The sequence below is a fragment of the Callorhinus ursinus genome, unplaced genomic scaffold (genome assembly GCF_003265705.2).
Source record: "Callorhinus ursinus isolate GAN/ISIS: 27379988/994484 unplaced genomic scaffold, GSC_fseal_2.0 scaffold2, whole genome shotgun sequence".
Taxonomy (NCBI): domain Eukaryota; kingdom Metazoa; phylum Chordata; class Mammalia; order Carnivora; family Otariidae; genus Callorhinus; species Callorhinus ursinus.
In genome coordinates, this window is record NW_027397064.1 from 21,608,405 (window position 1) to 21,625,241 (window position 16,837).

The 16,837-nt window shown below is 34.7% G+C and overlaps 1 protein-coding gene across 5 annotated transcripts in view; it reads right to left on the bottom strand.

The window, feature by feature from the left end:
• The window catches only part of SPAG16 (sperm associated antigen 16), a 952,656-nt gene that overhangs the window by 446,724 nt on the left and 489,095 nt on the right, over positions 1-16,837 (bottom strand). For all 5 annotated transcript variants that reach the window (XR_012374325.1, XM_073879053.1, XM_025892134.2 and 2 more), the window contains one exon: positions 10,180-10,365. Coding sequence is in view for 4 of the 5 variants with exons in the window: in XM_073879053.1 (XP_073735154.1) it covers positions 10,180-10,365 (186 nt within the window). In the remaining variant the exon portion in view is untranslated. The remainder of the gene's footprint in view (positions 1-10,179; positions 10,366-16,837) is intronic.

The following is a 16,837-nucleotide window of genomic DNA, read 5'->3' on the forward strand; positions in this document are numbered from 1 at the left end:
TACTGAAAAAAAGAATAAATAATCAATTTTTAAGTAAGAAAGTAATTTTTACCGATTCTGTGGTCTAATCTAGTAAATGAATTAAGAAGTTGTAAGCCAAGTGAAAAGCAATGACTTTTTTACAAAGTGAAATTACTCCTAGAGGTATTGCTTCCTGCAGGACCCATTCTAGGTTGTAAGATGACCAAAGGCCAGTCAAGGGGGTAATCATTCCATGTTCTTGACTGAAGATGGTCTGGTCCATTTTCTATGCAGGACACACATTAAATTGTTTGAAATTTCTATGAAAATTTATTCTCTAGTGTTTTATTTAAGAACACTAATTCATTATTATTCAAATAGGCAGTATTTCCCATCTAATAATATGGTTTTATATAAGAAAGTAGATTAATCCCACCTAAATTTTTATTGCTTGCTATTTTTACATCATCTGGTTTACTTCTTTTATTTTGATTTGATGCACTTGGACATTCATTTCATTTCAATAACAACTGAATCAAATCTTAGAGTTTACTTTAAATGAAAACCATTTCAGTAATTTCAAAACAATGTTTCAGGGGCATGATAATACTTAGTTTTTGCTGTCTCAAATAAATGGGTTTCAAACAAGCTGGTTTTGTAGTCATTGATAAAGCATAGGTAAATAAATAAATATCATTTTATGATTAGGTACATAAAATATTTAAGATAGTCAATTATTTATGTAACTCAATTTTGAGCTAAATGTTTAAACTCACTGCATTAATACTAAAATGTATACATACAAAACATGGCTAGACACACACATACACACACATATATACGATCAAACTTTAAATATAAAAATACATGTGATTCTAGTTTTTTAGCTCATGTATACTATGGCTACAGATCATTTTATTTTAATATATATTTTTATTTAATATATATTAATGAAGAAATATACTACACTTTTTTTAGTCATTAGCACTGAGGAGAACTAAGACTCATCTATTAGCCAGATCTTTTTTGGTGGGTATGGAAAAGGGGTGTTGCATTTTTTATATGTCAAATTGTTTGCTTTGATTGGTAGTAATAAAGTATTAAAATATGTTTTAACATACATATATTCACTCTTTTCTTTTTAGATTTTATTTATTTATTTGAGAGAGAGAATGAGAGAAAGAGAGCACATGAGAAGGGGGAGGGCCAGAGGGAGAGGTAGACTTCCCGCTGAGCGGGGAGCCTGATGCAGGACTCGATTCCGGGACTCCAGGATCATGACCTGAGCCGAAGGCAATCGCTCAACCAACTGAGCCACCCAGGTGCCCCAATATATTTGCTCTTATTGGAATATCCTTAGTTTCATTTATACTCATCCAAATTATTTCCTTTTTTTTTTTTAAGATTTTGTTTATTTTAGAGAGAGAGAGAGAGTACAAGCAGGGGGAAGAGCAGAGGGAGAGGAAGAGTGTGGGGAAAGAATCTCAGGCAGACTCTCTGCTGAGCGTGGAGCCCGAGGGACTGGATCTCACGACCCTGAGATCACAACCTCAACTGAAACCAAGAGTTGTACCCTTAACTGACTGAGCCACTCAGGCACCCCCCCAAATTATTTCTAATATACAGTTTATCTGGTTTGTAAGATAACAGAGAGTGCACCTTATTTAGCACAAGTTAAATACAAATTATAGAACTCATTTATATGAAACGGTATTTGTTTTATAAATGTATAGGGCCGAATTTTGAAATCTTAATGACATCTACCTCTTTTATTGGTTAACCCAGGTACATTGATGTGAAAGTACATTGACATCAAATTCACTGCAGTGGACACTGTTGCTTGAATCATTCTTCACACATACACACAAAGCCATATTAGTTGTGAAAACTTCATGATTTTTTAATCATTCTATAATTTTCTAAATGACATCTGAACTTCAGCTCTAACATATTTTTCTTCATAAAATAGATATTTCTTCAATAATGCTTATTAATTATGTACTGTTTTGAGGTGAAGATAAGAGTGAAAAAACATATACTATTTTATTTTTTTCATTTTTTATGCTTATCTATATATATGTTCGATAATATGTGCATATAATTTAAAGCCTATATTTCAAGGGGAAACTATTCATTTAAATATAAACAAAAATCCAAGAACATGTAATAATTGATTTGTTATCCATGGAAAAGGATAAATTGATCACAAGAGGTCAATTTGAGTATGTTACCATTCCATTTAATGTAACGAAATTATGTTTCAAGGATTCCTTTAGCAGCCTATTAATATATACCTTGGGTGCCTTTTCAAGTAAAAGAAGGCAAACTGGGGGGCTTTACAATACCAGGCAGGTATTAATATACCAATAATCCATGCCCTGTCTTAATACTCCTTACATTGTGTTTTAAAATCATTAATATTGTACAATATGTCCTTCATCTCTAATATATCCAACTTTGCCCTTGAGTCTTAATACTTCTTACATTATGTTTTTTCTTTTCTTTTCTTTTATTATGTTATGTTAATCACCATACATTACACCGTTAGTTTTTTTTTTAATTTTATTTATTTATTTGAGAGAGAGAGAATGAGAGAGAGAGAGCACGAGAGGGAAGAGGGTCAGAGGGAGAAACAGACTCCCCGCTGAGCAGAGAGACCGACGGTGGGACTCGATCCCGGGACTCCAGGATCATGACCTGAGCTGAAGGCAGTCGCTTAACCAACTGAGCCACCCAGGCGCCCTACACCGTTAGTTTTTGATGTAGTGTTCCATGATTCATTGTTTGCATACATTATGTTTTAAAACCATTAATATTGTACAATATGTCCTTCATCTCTAATATATCCAACTTTGCAAATGAATCATAAAGAACATGAACATATTATTAATGAAATATTGTATATTATAAATACTACACTCCATTTTCATAATTTATTTGGTGCTATCTTATTATTACTAATTGTTATAATAAAAATAATTTTTTCCCATTTTTTAGAGTCTACAATGTGGGTGTATTATTTGCCCAAAAGAAATTGATGGTACATATTATTAAAAGAAGATAACTCACCATAAGAGAATCTTAATATTTTACATTTCCCTTTTCTTAATTTTAGCTGTTCCCTTCATCCATAGCCTTCTGCTTCTCTCATCTCATCCAGCCCAAGGGTTATGATTAGAAATGAATTATTAAATTAAGAAGGAAGCAATGCTAGTGGGCAGGAAGGAACATTCAAGTCTCTTCAATTGAAATCACCTCTTAGATGAAAAATGAGAAGGCATTCCTCATTCTACAGCCTTTTCTGGAATGTCAGTTGATGAATCTGCTTGGAAAAATATTTTATAAAGTTCATGATAGTGTTCCAGCATAAAGAGAATGAACTTTTTGATTTTCAGGGTCTCAAAATTTAACAGGGTGATTTGTTTTCTCTTTCTCTTTCAATACACAATTCCTCAGCAATTCCTGTTGGTTTTGTCTTCCAAATCTATCCAGAATACAAAAATTCTTATTAACCTCACTATTCCCATTATGGTGCAAACCTTTAATGTCTTTGGCCTAGACTGTGGCAATAGCTTCCCAGCCAGTCTTCCTGCCTTATCTTTGTTCCCCCACCCTTCTCCTGCCACAGTGCCATCTCAGCATAGTAACCAGAGTCATCTTGTTAAAGTGTAAAACAGATTATGTGACTGTTCTGTTCAAAATCCTCCAGTGCTTTCCTATCCCCTTGAGAATAAAGGTCAAGTCACTCAAATAAGCTACAAGATCCTGTGTCATATGTGCACCCCCATATAACTAACTGCCTTATCTCTGCCATTTACTCATCTGCTCACACTACTCCAGACACATTGGCCCCCTTCCTGTTCCTTAGTCACGTAAGTCTTGCTACCACCAGAGGGGAGCTCACTACTAAGGAAAGCTTGAAATGTTCTCCTAGATATCTTCTTGGCTTGCTCTCTTACCTTACCCAAATAGCAACTTTATAGTGAGAATTTCCCTGACCATCCTGTTTAAAATTGCAATTCTTCCTAATGCCCACCATTCCTTTACAATTTTCATATTTTATTTTTTTCTCTACCAAACTTAAGACTTTTAAATACATAATTATTTTTTTGACTTATTTTCTGCCTCCCAATAGAAAGCCATCTACATGAAAACAGGAGCTTTTTGTCAATTTTGTTCACTGCTGTAGCTTGGTAACTAGAACAATGCACATAACAGAGTGCTCAATGCATATTTGCTTCAAAATAAATTTTGAAAAACAAACCTGTAAGGTCAACTACATGAAAGGTAATATTTGTATTCTATCAGCTTGACTGCAATCAGCAAAACTGGTTCTTGTCAGTAAATGTAGTCAACGCTACTATAAAATTGAGATTCTCAGTATTTCTTTATTGTTTAAATGAAATCATTATTATTGGATCAGTTTCCCACTAATGGAGACACTAACATTTAATAGTTGCATATTGTCTTATAATTTACTATTTTTACAGGCATTAACTTCCATGCAAACCAATTATTCGACTTACAAGTATTGTTATTGGCATGTAGAATTTTAGAGGCTCCAATAGTATTGCAACAGAATTAAGAATGGGAAATAGAAAGAGCAAGGGAGAAAAAGTAGAGGGAATTGAATAGGCATTTATTACCAGTACCAAATTTCTATTACTACTCTAGCCAAATAATACTGAGAAGAGTGGCAGGGCTTGTCTTAGTTGCCTTATTACTATGTCATGAGGGGAAAACATATCACTGGACAAATAGTCATGGGTAACTAATTTTGGACTGGCAGGCTAAAGTGCTATAACAAATAGACTGGAAAGACTCTGTTTGTCTCAAACAAAAGAGAAGTTTATTTTCTTATTGCTTAAGAGTCCAGAGCATGTTGCAGGCCCACTGGAGGTAGAGCATGGGGGTGGCTTTACTTCAAGCAGACTGATGATTGCTCTGTCATTTTCAGTAATTGGCTTCTAAGATTACTCTTGTCCTTCTCATTGATAGCCCATCTTACCACAAGGGGAAAAGAACATAAAAATGGCACATATCACTTCATCTAGTACTCTGTTATAGATAACTTAGTACCATAACCACACTTAACTAAAAGGAGGCCAAGAAAAAAAAGTTAGTCAGCCAGACACCCAACTAATAAAGGGAAGAAGGAGAGAGTGGCTTCTGGTGAACAGCTAGTAGTCTCTGCCACAGTGTGGCCTTTTGCCCACCCAACATCTATGTCATCCTTCCTTCCACATGTTTTCACTGACCTCCCACCCTGTGCACCAAAGGAGAGAATACAAAGTGCTACTCCTTTACTGCATGTATCTCACGATGCGTGCTCTCTGCATGATGCCCAGTCTGCTCCACTGGGATCGGAGGCATCTCATGTTCTGGTGACCAACCAAATAACAGGCACATTTTCTGCCTTCTCCATCACCACAAAAGATGTACATGGAAGCAAGGACAGAATAACTGCAACACAAACTCCAATACAAAAGTAGAAAAATGGGGAACGTACAAGAGTCGCTACTCTAAATAGTGATAGAATCCTGGGCAGGCATCATGAGGAACTTTGCCATGGCACTGAAGAAAATTCTTTGATTGAACCATGTCTCTTTTCCTAAAAGGAGCTTCTGTGCCCATGGTTCTTTGTGGCCTCTGACTTTGTCATGGAAGGTTTTTTTTCTTGTCCATTATCCTCTATGACCAGATCTAAAGTGGGTGCTACGGCCTGTGCCTTCATTGTACACTGTAAAATACTAGAAGTGACCTTCCTTTGGATGCAAGTTCAGGGCCCTGAGGACCTTTTACAGTTTGAAGAGTCTGAAGAGTCAGGGTTATTAAGAATAGAATAAAATTCTCTCAAAAACTCCCAAAGTTTCCAACATATTTGCTTCCAGTCAATGTAATGCAGCAGTAATCACAAATTACTTTCCTAAACATAGTTCTTAAACCTGCTTTATTTTTCTCACTCAACTTAATTTTAAGGGCATCTGAAACAATACTCCTGGATATAAGGAAGATAGATTTATATCTCACTGTTTGGGATCCAGAAGCTGTTGAGTGTTACAAATACCTCTGTGTCCTTCCATCCTTGTTTTAAACCACTCAATTCTTGACAGTATAATATCTTGTTATAGCAGTGGGGGCAGTTATAGTCAGTAACATTTTGGCTTTTTCCAACTCCTTCCCCTCAAGCTAGAAGCTAAGCAGGCATGGTCTGCTTTCCAAATATCAGAGTGATAGTCTGGTAGAGCCACTCAGCCAAATACCCAGCTACCATTGAAGAAAAGCAACTAGGAGTCACCCAGAATACCCTACCTGATATTATAAATTGCAGATGCATTGCATATTCTCTGATTGCTTCAATATTGTTGCATTTTAAAATTACTCGTAATCTCATTGACGGTAGTAGTGGAGTCAAATTTTTCTAATATCTGTAACACAGTGTAACACTGTTCATTTTATGAATATTTATTGATAATCTTATGCTTTAAAGAAACACAAGCTATTTTTTTATAGCTGCCTGAGATCTTTTCTGATTTTCCTATCCCATTTTAATCACTTCATAGACTTACGTAGGATAAGATGGAACAATTAAATTTTAGTTTGAATGTAGATAGGAGCAGGGAGAGCGCTTTCTCCATAAGTATATGTTGATTTTTTCTTTATAATTCATGCAACCAGACTACTATGTGCCAAGCACTGCCTACTTAGGATACAATGGTGTGTATGTGTGTGAGTGTGTGTGTGTGTGTGTGTGTGTGTGTAAGTGTGCATGTGTACTTTAAGATTGACTTTTAATAAATATATTTGAAAATTAAGGTGGAAATCAATGATCACTAATTGAAACACATATAAATTTCCACTTTATATAATCATTCAGAAGATCATTGAAATATTCCTGTTAATTATTCATAGAAACTTTGTAGAGTGTCAATACATCCAAACTAATCGTACCACAGATACTGTTCAGAGATTCTTATTAGCGCTTAGTAAATGTGGCTCTTAATCTGGGATTTTTTGTGTTAATTATGATTGTCAGTTATCCAACTTTCTGATAAGGAGCTAAGTGGATGGTTTTGGCAAGTAATGTCCAATTGAGGAGCAGTTGCAAGGCTAGGGACCTGACATCAATAAAGGATGCTCAAGACTAAGCCAGGAGCTCAAAGATAAAAGCAAATTATAAAAGAGAAGAATATAGTTTAAACCCCTCCTTCTCTGGTGAACAGTAGAATCTATCAATATGATTTATTTTATTAAAAACTTTATGGCATCAGGATAAGAGTATATGACCCAGCATAGCACAGCTTCTACCACCAACATCTTACCAAGGCAAATAACTTCTCCCCTTAAATCACTAACCAGTTCCAATAACCTATGAAATGACAGAGATACTAGTTTTAGACATATCTACGAAGTATTGACCCATGAGTAATTTTAAATTACAACCCAGTGTTCTGAATATTACTCAAAGATATATCAATAGCCACTATAGAAACAATCAATTTCTCCCTTATTTGCCATTATTTGTCCACTACCTCAGCTTCTAAATTGGCATATATTTCTATTTGGTGATAAAAGTAAGCCCTTGACGTTGATGGGAAATCTGAAATATAAAGAATTTTTGACATCATTTAGAAGCAATTTTGATCTGTTATATCAACATCTACTGGGTGTCAACTGGAAGACAGTATCTGGATATTAGAGTCCTGGAGAAAAGTCATTAAATCAAAATGTTTGAAATCATTCCAAGTAGGGCTGAGTCTACTGGGAATCAGTTTTTTAACTACAGTGTTTTTTAAACACTGAATGATTAAACATTGGGAAATATATTATATTTTAGAATGCACCACAATCTCCTATTAGGATTCTCATCTAAGGCAAAAGTGATAAAAATTAAAATTCGACCCTGGTGTTAAAACTTCAATTATAGGAAATGAATAAGTCTTGCAGATCTACTGTGTAACACAGTACATATAGTTAACAACACTGTATTGTATAGTTAAAATTTTGCTAGATTTTATATTAAGAGTTCTTGTCAATAATAACAATAATAATAATAGTTATAGTAACACAAGAAGACAGGAAAAAGCTTTTGGAGGTGATGATATGTTTATGTCATAGATTGGCGATGGTGTATACTTATTCATGGGTATTATTATTACCAAAACCATCAAATTGTATACATTAAATATGTACAACCTTTTGTATGTCAATCATACTTCAATAAAGCGTTTTTTGAATTCCAGTATACTATTATAATAAATATTTATTAAATCTGATCACATTATAGAAACATAATAAAATTAAGAATTGCATATGATTACTTACTCCAGATAAGCAAATGGTATACATTTGAGAATTAAAACACATCTTAAATTGTCACTAGATAGAAAGAGATCTAAGTTATATTATTAGGAGCCATCTTTTCCCATGCAGAATATGCCAAACATTATTTAACTGAATCTGTATAACTCAGGTGGGTTATGTTATTTATTCATTAATGTCCTGAATCTGTTAAGTCAGGAGACAAAACCTGTACCTATCATTTTAACAGTAAGAATTTAATATATGGGATTGTTACCTATGTATAAAGTTGTTGGATGACTAAATAGAGGAAAAGAGAACTGCCACTGCAGGAAAGAGCTACTTTCTGTAGGACTTAGTGAATAAAGTAAATAGGGTGGATTGTTGAAACCTAGAAACTTGAAGAGGGGTGCCTGTAGAACTGAAACTTAGTCCTCTGAGGAGGGGGCACTTGTATACTGGCATTCGTGTTCCTCAGCTCAGAAAAGGAGCCATGCTGAGATGGGAACACAGACCTCTGAGAAGGTGGTTCCTGTTTGCTGGAGCTAATGTCTTTGATGACAGCATGATGCAGCTTTTGATGCAAGCATCAGAAAAACTGCAAACTGGATTTATCTGCTGTGATAAGAACGAAGTGCTATTGTTGAGGTGAATTGTTGCTAGGGTGATGCTCACTGGAACTACAGGTTCAGAAGAAGCCCATAGGAAGGAGACAAGGAGAAGCAAATCCCCTCTTCCTCCCCCAGCCTTGCAGTCTCCTACAAGCACCCCTTATTGCCAAAACCTAACAGAGTCTGCTGACAAAGCAAATATGTAGTCTGCAAAGTTCCCGTTGCAGCATCACAAAAACAGGTATAGGAGGGTAAGTTTGGTGCTGAGAAAAAAACAGCATTAATAACCAGTTCATGGACTTAGGAGGACGCCAACTTATGCATAGGACAGAGCATACCCTTTCAATGAATCCTCCCAGAAAATCTGTTGACTTTTTGCAAGCACCTTACTTGTCCTCTCTCCTAAATATGTTGCCCAGAATTCAAGAAAGAATGGGTAGAGTTTGTTCAAGGTACTGTTTTACCCGTAACCCCAAATCAATAGTGTTTACCTTCACAGTGAGGCAATTTTTCTTCTACAAAATAAACTACAATAGCTCAGTGACAATTGTTTACCTAAACTTTTAGGAGTCATTATCATTTATATTTGGAATCTGGGCACTATTTCAATAATTAAAGTGATCAGAAGTCTGACTGATTTATAGTTCTTTGGTTAGCCGAAGCAGTCAGGATATTTGAGAGTAGCTTTTTGTATCCTATTTTTATACTTAACAGGATATAATAATCATACATAAATACATGGATGACAGGTATTTGACACTGTAAAATAATGTTTTTCTGTCTTGAATTAAAATAAAAAAAACTTCTATATACAGTATTGTACAGGACTTTGCATATATCAAATTACATCAATTCTTATAATTTGTGAATTGACAGGAAGCATTTAATTTGGGAAATATATCAAAATTAATCATAAAGCAAGTAATTATATCTGTCATATTCATGTCTATTAAATTGCTGGTTGATAATAAAGCAATCCTGTGGAAGGGAGAACTAAAATTCTAACTCTTCAAAGTAAGTATTTGTTTCTCTCCTGCTTAAAACAAACAGCTTTCCAATGAAACAATTCTAATCCTATTATATAGGCTTGATCTTTACACTTACATTTAGAAAGAACTCATTATATCAACAATGATTAATAGAGTTAGAAATGGATTTCACATAGATTATTTCAGTAGCTTTCTATAATTTTATCAACAAACAAATTTTTTGTTATTGTTTCCTGTTGGTAGCATGGAGAAAAAGAAACATTACCCATGTATTTTTATCAATGTAGAGGGTTAAAAATGTTTAAAGTACTTCTTACCTATTAACATCCCAGATTTTGCTAGTTGTATCCAGTGAGGAAGAAGCCACAAAATCACCACAGGAGTGCCACGTGCAGGACCATACTGCATGGTTGTGTCCTTCAAAGGTCAAAATGCAATTGCCTTTAGACAGGTCCCATAATTTAACTGTAGTGTCACCACTTGAGGTAGCCAATTTGTTGCCACTATTTGCAAGAATATAAAAAGGCAATTTGTTAAAAAGTCAATTTATGATTATTTTTTATGAGTGATTATATGCTATCAGTAATTTGAGTGTGTGTATATCTGAGTTGTTTTTGCTTCTAATGACATACTAAATGCTTGAATATTATTTGACTCCGTACAATTAGATACTTATTTGTATTGTTTAGTAATTCAAGTTGATGAGACAAACTGCTGTTGCACACTTTCTAAATTAATTCTTCTATATTCTTTTAGATTAATTCACTAAATCAGTAATTTTTTTTAGTATGTATTAGTTTTGGGGCAATGTGTTAGGTTCTGTGGATAATGTAGCCTCAGAATGATGAAATTTTAGACATCGGCTAAGGTAATTTCAAAAACATAGTACAATACAAAACAACAGGCCAGCATTGTTTATGTTTGGATTAACTAAATACTCCAGGAATGCAGTTTCAATGCTGAAAGAAGTGAACCGGGAATGAGATTTTGATCTAGATCTTGAGAGAGGAAAGATTTTGAATAGTTGAGTGGTTGAGGATGAGTCATTAGATTTTCTATTTAGGTCATTGGTAGATGTTTAAAAAAGCAATGACTTAAGTGGTGGACATGAATGCTAGTTTAAGAAATGAATGGGTGTTAATGACATGAGCAGAAACATCTAAGACTTTTTGGTAAAATATTAATTCGAAGAAAATTTTAATTCCATCAGTTTCTTCACATCCTTCTGCATTTCATGTTCCTTCTATGTGTTCTCTTGTAACTTTTCTCTCCCTGAATATAATGAATTGCTTATTTGTACTCTTTCCCTGTGATTTTGATTGAGAACTGTTTCTTCTCTCTGTTTCAATGGCATAAAGTACTAGGATTGACTAATTGAAGTACTCAGCAAATGCTTCCAGAATGAATAAATATATGAATGAATGAAGTTGTGCCATAGAAGAATAAGGAAAGGTACTCAGTATTTCCAAGAGAGGGAATGGCAAGATCAAAATGAGTGTTTGCTTATTTGCTTTTTTTTTTTTTTTTTTTTGCTTCTTTTTATGCTGAGAGAAATACATTTTTAAGTGCAGGGAAGAAACAACCACTGGAGAGGGAGAGCTTAAAGGTGGTGAAGGAAAGGTGGATTATAGAGTGAAGAAGTTCTCATTAAAGTTATAAAAGGTTATCCATTTTACTTTTCAGATTAGCAGAATTAAAAAGAAATTACTCTGACAGGTAGTCCATCACTAATAGACAGTTATTTAAAACTGTTTTTACTTTGCAGCTGTTGTTTATTTGTACATATATTTGCCATCCAAAATTTTAATTTTTAATACTTAAGACCTAAAAATACATTTGTCTAAAAATATCCAAGCAGGAATGCCTGGCTGGCTCAGTCCATAGAGCATAAAATTCTTAATCTTGGGGTTGTGAGTTCAAGCCCCACAGTGGGCCTAGAGCTTACTTAAAAAAATATCCAAGCAAACGTAAAAATCAAAAATAATTTAACCTTGCCTATTTCCCAAATCTGTCCTTCTGATGGGCTATCGTGCTATTATGGATATAAGTCCTGCTCTAGGATAAGAACTATGGTAATATATTTCTGTCTGGCTGAAAACTCAGATGAGTTTTACATTCTCTCTTGCTTTAAACTTTGTGACGAAAGAAACAAAAATCACAATAGTAATAATTACAACTGGAATGAAGCACTTGCAATCATCTTTATGAGTACCATCAACTGATATTTAATCAACAATAAACAATATTCTCATAAGCTTTTAATAAATTGAGGTTGTTGCTCAGATGTATGAACTCAACCAAACCCAAAATATATAGAATATGAATTTCTGAATTTATTTGAAATGTTTTGGCTTTTCAAAAGACATGGTTTGAAATATGTAAAACTGTATGCTTTTGGCTCACAAGAAAATAAAGTCACTTGAGGACTGCGAGGGAGCAAGAAAGAGAGAGAGAATGATGAACGAAAATTCAAAAGGTGCTCTAAGTCATGCAGAAGTCAGGGTTTCCCTTAGCTCCACACAAATAAGAGAAGTCAAAATCCTCAAAAAAGAGAAAAAGTAGATATCCAGGTTGTTAGCAAGTACACTAAATCAGTCTAATTTACATTTGGTTAGCTTCTCATTCTGCTGGACAGCCCGCGTGACCTTGGACAGGCCACTTAACATTAACACTTAACATTTCTGAAATTCATTGTCTTTATTTAAAAATAAAGCTCAATATAGCTTAAAGTGTTGTTTTAAAAATCATAACAAGAGAATTCTTATGACAGCACATTTTTAATTCTGGGAAATATTCAAACTTGATACTGTTTTTAAAAAGATTCTCTTGGGTGCCTGGGTGGCTCAGTTGGTTAAGCGACTGCCTTCGGCTCAGGCCATGATCTTGGAGTCCCTGGATTGAGTCCCGCATCGGGCTCCCTGCTTGGCAGGGAGTCTGCTTCTCCCTCTGACTCTCCCCCCATCTCATGTGCTTTCTCTCTCATTCTCTCTCTCTCTCAAATAAATAAATAAAATCTTTAAAAAAAATAAAAAATAAAAAAATAAAAAGATTCTCTTATGATCTCCAGTTCAGTTTTTATGTAGAATTGCTTATCCATATGTCCATAAATAGTAGAATGAAATTCAATTACTGCCATTATACTATAGTTTCATATAGCTGTGTCTATCTGCTCAACAGGATTATCTGAATTTGTAAGAGGACTATTAGTCACGATATTCTCAGTTACTATAGAATAGGTACGTATTATTTTATGTAGCAGAATAACATATAACCAAATTATATTAAAATGTTTTCTCATATTTTTTATAGGTAAAAGATAAAAATTTTGGTTCCACTGAGCTCATAAAATGATTATATCAGAAAAGTTCCAAACTTAGAATTTAGATTACTTGAAAAACATTAAGATACATTTGATTTATGTTTAATGTGCCCAGTTTGTGAGAGTCCTCCAAACTTTAAGTTAAAAGTTGAAACAAAAAGGGCTAAGACTGCTTTCGTCCAAGTTATTCTAAATTCTGAGCCTTTGATACAGAGCTGCCGGCTGCATCCGGCTGGTGAGTGAGGGCACTATGACAGAGTAAAGCAAACACCAGCCCACACAGAGAATGGTCTTTTTTGAAGTAAACAGTACCCACATCCAAGTGCCATTCCCTTTGTTCTCAAATGATCTATCCTTCTTTGTGTAGAAATCTAGAATCAACCAAGAATCACAAGTAATGTGAATTCAGAAGACAGCATTCTGTGCAGATATTACAAATTCTAGCAAAAGCAGAGAGGCAATATTGAGTGTTCAGGAAAGAGCAGGCCTTCCCTGCCTGGTTGCCAAACCACTGCCCTTACTTGGTTGGGTGTATTCCTTGGAACTGCAGGTGTACCTTTGTCAGTTGCTTGAGAAACTTCAATTGGATATTCCACTTTTACATAGGAATGGCAAGATGCTGGCAAGTGGACTCTCCTATGCCTGGTATACAGTATTTATAAGACATATTGTGTGAATGCATGAATGATGTATGTAATAAGGAAAGAGAGATTTCAGTTGTACATAGATCTGTGTTACTAGAATGGAATAACGTACATAATTTAGGGTATATATATATGAACAAGTTTATGTATAGTAAGACATCTTGGTATAGAGAAGAGAAAAATGTTGGAATTCTAAAACTTCTAGCATGTTACTAGTTCTTTTTATTTTGTTTATCCTTTGCACTTACGTTATTGTTTAAGTTATAGATACAAAAGGACAGAAATTGGTAGGTTAGTTTATGAAACTTTATGCAGAAATCATGAATAATGGTGTGATCCTGAAAATAAGACAGAGATGCCCAGGAATGCCCTTAAACTTTTAAGTACCTATTTCAATCTTGGGAATTATTTTATTAATTCTCTTACTGTATCCAACATGCTTTTGAGTATTCTATAGTTGTCATTCATATGCATGCATGTGACACATTAAAATGGAGTATTCTTGAAAAACATAACCTAGGTAATTATAATATTTTGATATATATCCATAGGTACTAAAATATAGTTCTCATCCTTTTTCAAATTAAGTTTCTATGCACACCTTATGACTTTTTCTGGAAAAAGTTATTTTCAGAATATTAAATCTATTTTTTTCGGCTATCTCAAAATTTTTACATTTGACACTTTCTTTTCTTTTCTTTCTTTTGACCCAATTTCTGCAAAACACAGGAGATTCATTTATTCATTTCACAGTCACATGCTCCAGACACTGTACTAGACAACTCCATCCATCATCCCTCTGTGTTTCTTAAACGCACCAACCATTTTTCCCTCAGGATATCTGCACACACTTCCTCTGGCACTAAGAGGCCATCTCCCCTGGATATTCCCACGGCTTCCTCCATGACTTCAGTTAGAGACCTTCTCATCAACTTCACCTTATCATGGAGGGCATCTCTGACAATCTCACTTAAAATGCTGTATCATCCTAACTTTTTGCCTCTCTGTTACTCTTTACTGTATTACTCTTCTCTATAGCACTTATCATCATTTATTAAACTACACATAACTTATTTATTGTCTCTCTCTCTGCCAATGGCATGTAGCATATATGAGAGCAGGAACTTTTTTAATTCACTGCTATGTCTCCAATGCCAGCTTCAGACCTAGAACATAGGGAATCTCAATACATAGCTATTGAATCAATAAATTAATTCATGAAACACAATTAGGAATATGCCAACGTCCCTAAAGTCCTATTTATTTATTTATTTATTTAATTTATTTATTTTAAGATTTTGTTATTTATTTGACAGAGAGAGACAGAGGACACAAACAGGGAGGGAGAGGGAGAAGCGGACTTACCATAAATCCTATCACCTTGCAGAGTTTCAGATTACCATCTCTCTGGGCCTAAAATGTGAAGACCCAGCTATTGCCCCTTTTCGCACAAAGTTCCAGAAGATTCCTCATTTTCATTCAGACCAGGACCCAGCCCTCTTTCTCATAACACCAGAGGTAAGAGCTCTCCATTTGCAATCCCCTTGTGTATTTCTGGCCCTGGTTTCTCATGGTCCATGGGACAGGGAAGCCACTCTTTATTACAAATGATATTTTTGCCATATGCAGCAGACCTTCTCTATATTCAAATTTCTCTATATTCAAACTGCTTACACACTGAAGGAATTTCCACAACCCAATTTCTTTTTTAGTGCTTGGGTCTCCCCAAAACAGTTCTATGCTATAATTCATTATTGAGTTTTTTAAAGCTCATTAACTTATCTAATTCCTCCTGAGTGTCCACTATTTACCAGAGATACAAAAGATACAAAGGATATGAAGTACACGTATGTCTCAAATTATTTACATTTTTTTGGCTTAAATTATGAGAGTTGGAAGTCTATATATAAATGATATGAGGAATTCTTAATCTCAGGAAACAAACTGAGGGTTGCTGGAGTGGTGGGGGGTGAGAGGGATGGGGTGGCTGGGTGATAGACATTGGGGAGCGTATGTGCTATGGTGAGCGCTGTGAATTGTGTAAGATTGTTGAATCACAGATCTGTACCTCTGAAACAAATAATACATTGTATGTTAAAAGAAAAAAGAAAAAGTAGAAGAGAGTAGGAAGGGAAAAATGAAGGGGGCAGAATCGGTGAGGGAGACGAACCATGAGAGACTAGGGACTCTGAGAAACAACCTGAGGGTTCTAGAGGGGAGAGGGATGGGGGGATGGGTTAACCTGGTGATGGGTATTAAAGAGGGCACGTTCTGCATGGAGCACTGGATGTTGTATGCAAAAAATGAATCATGGAACACTACATCCAAAACTAATGATGTAATGTATGGTGATTAACATAACAATAAAAATTAAAATAAAAAATCGTACTGAAAAATGATCTGACATTCAAATGTCATTCAAAAAAAATAAAAATAAACCATATATGTAAATCAAAAAAAAAAAAGTCTGATCACTTTTTTCACTTCCCTTTTGCCACCGTAAAATTGTTTCTACTGAGCTGCCTGTGTTTTTGTGCCACAGCCCTGTAATAAAGTTAAAGCACAACACTATGAAGATCTGTCTTATTGAAAGGTTGTGGTTGAGGCTACTCTTCATTAGATTTTACATTACATAAGAATATCAAATACTTTCAATATGGACCCAATGGTGAAATGCCATTCAGGTCTTAGCCTGCTACTGCTGAACAGCCTGAGGTGATTTCTCTCACTGACAATGAAAATCACATAGCTAACTAGGTCTACTTCTTCCTGTTGATTGTCAGAACACTTAGGTACAAAGTTGAAGCCCTCCTCTAGCAAAAATAATATTATGTTTTGGCTTTTATTAATTAATGAAGGCCCATATAGCCAAACTTTAATACAAAAAATTTAAAGTGGATTACATGCATTTTCTGTATTAACTTTACTCTTGGCTTCATCATAGTTTACCTATTCTAGGTTATCTTTCATGCCAATTATTTCTCAAAAAATTATCTTCTTATATTTGTTAGT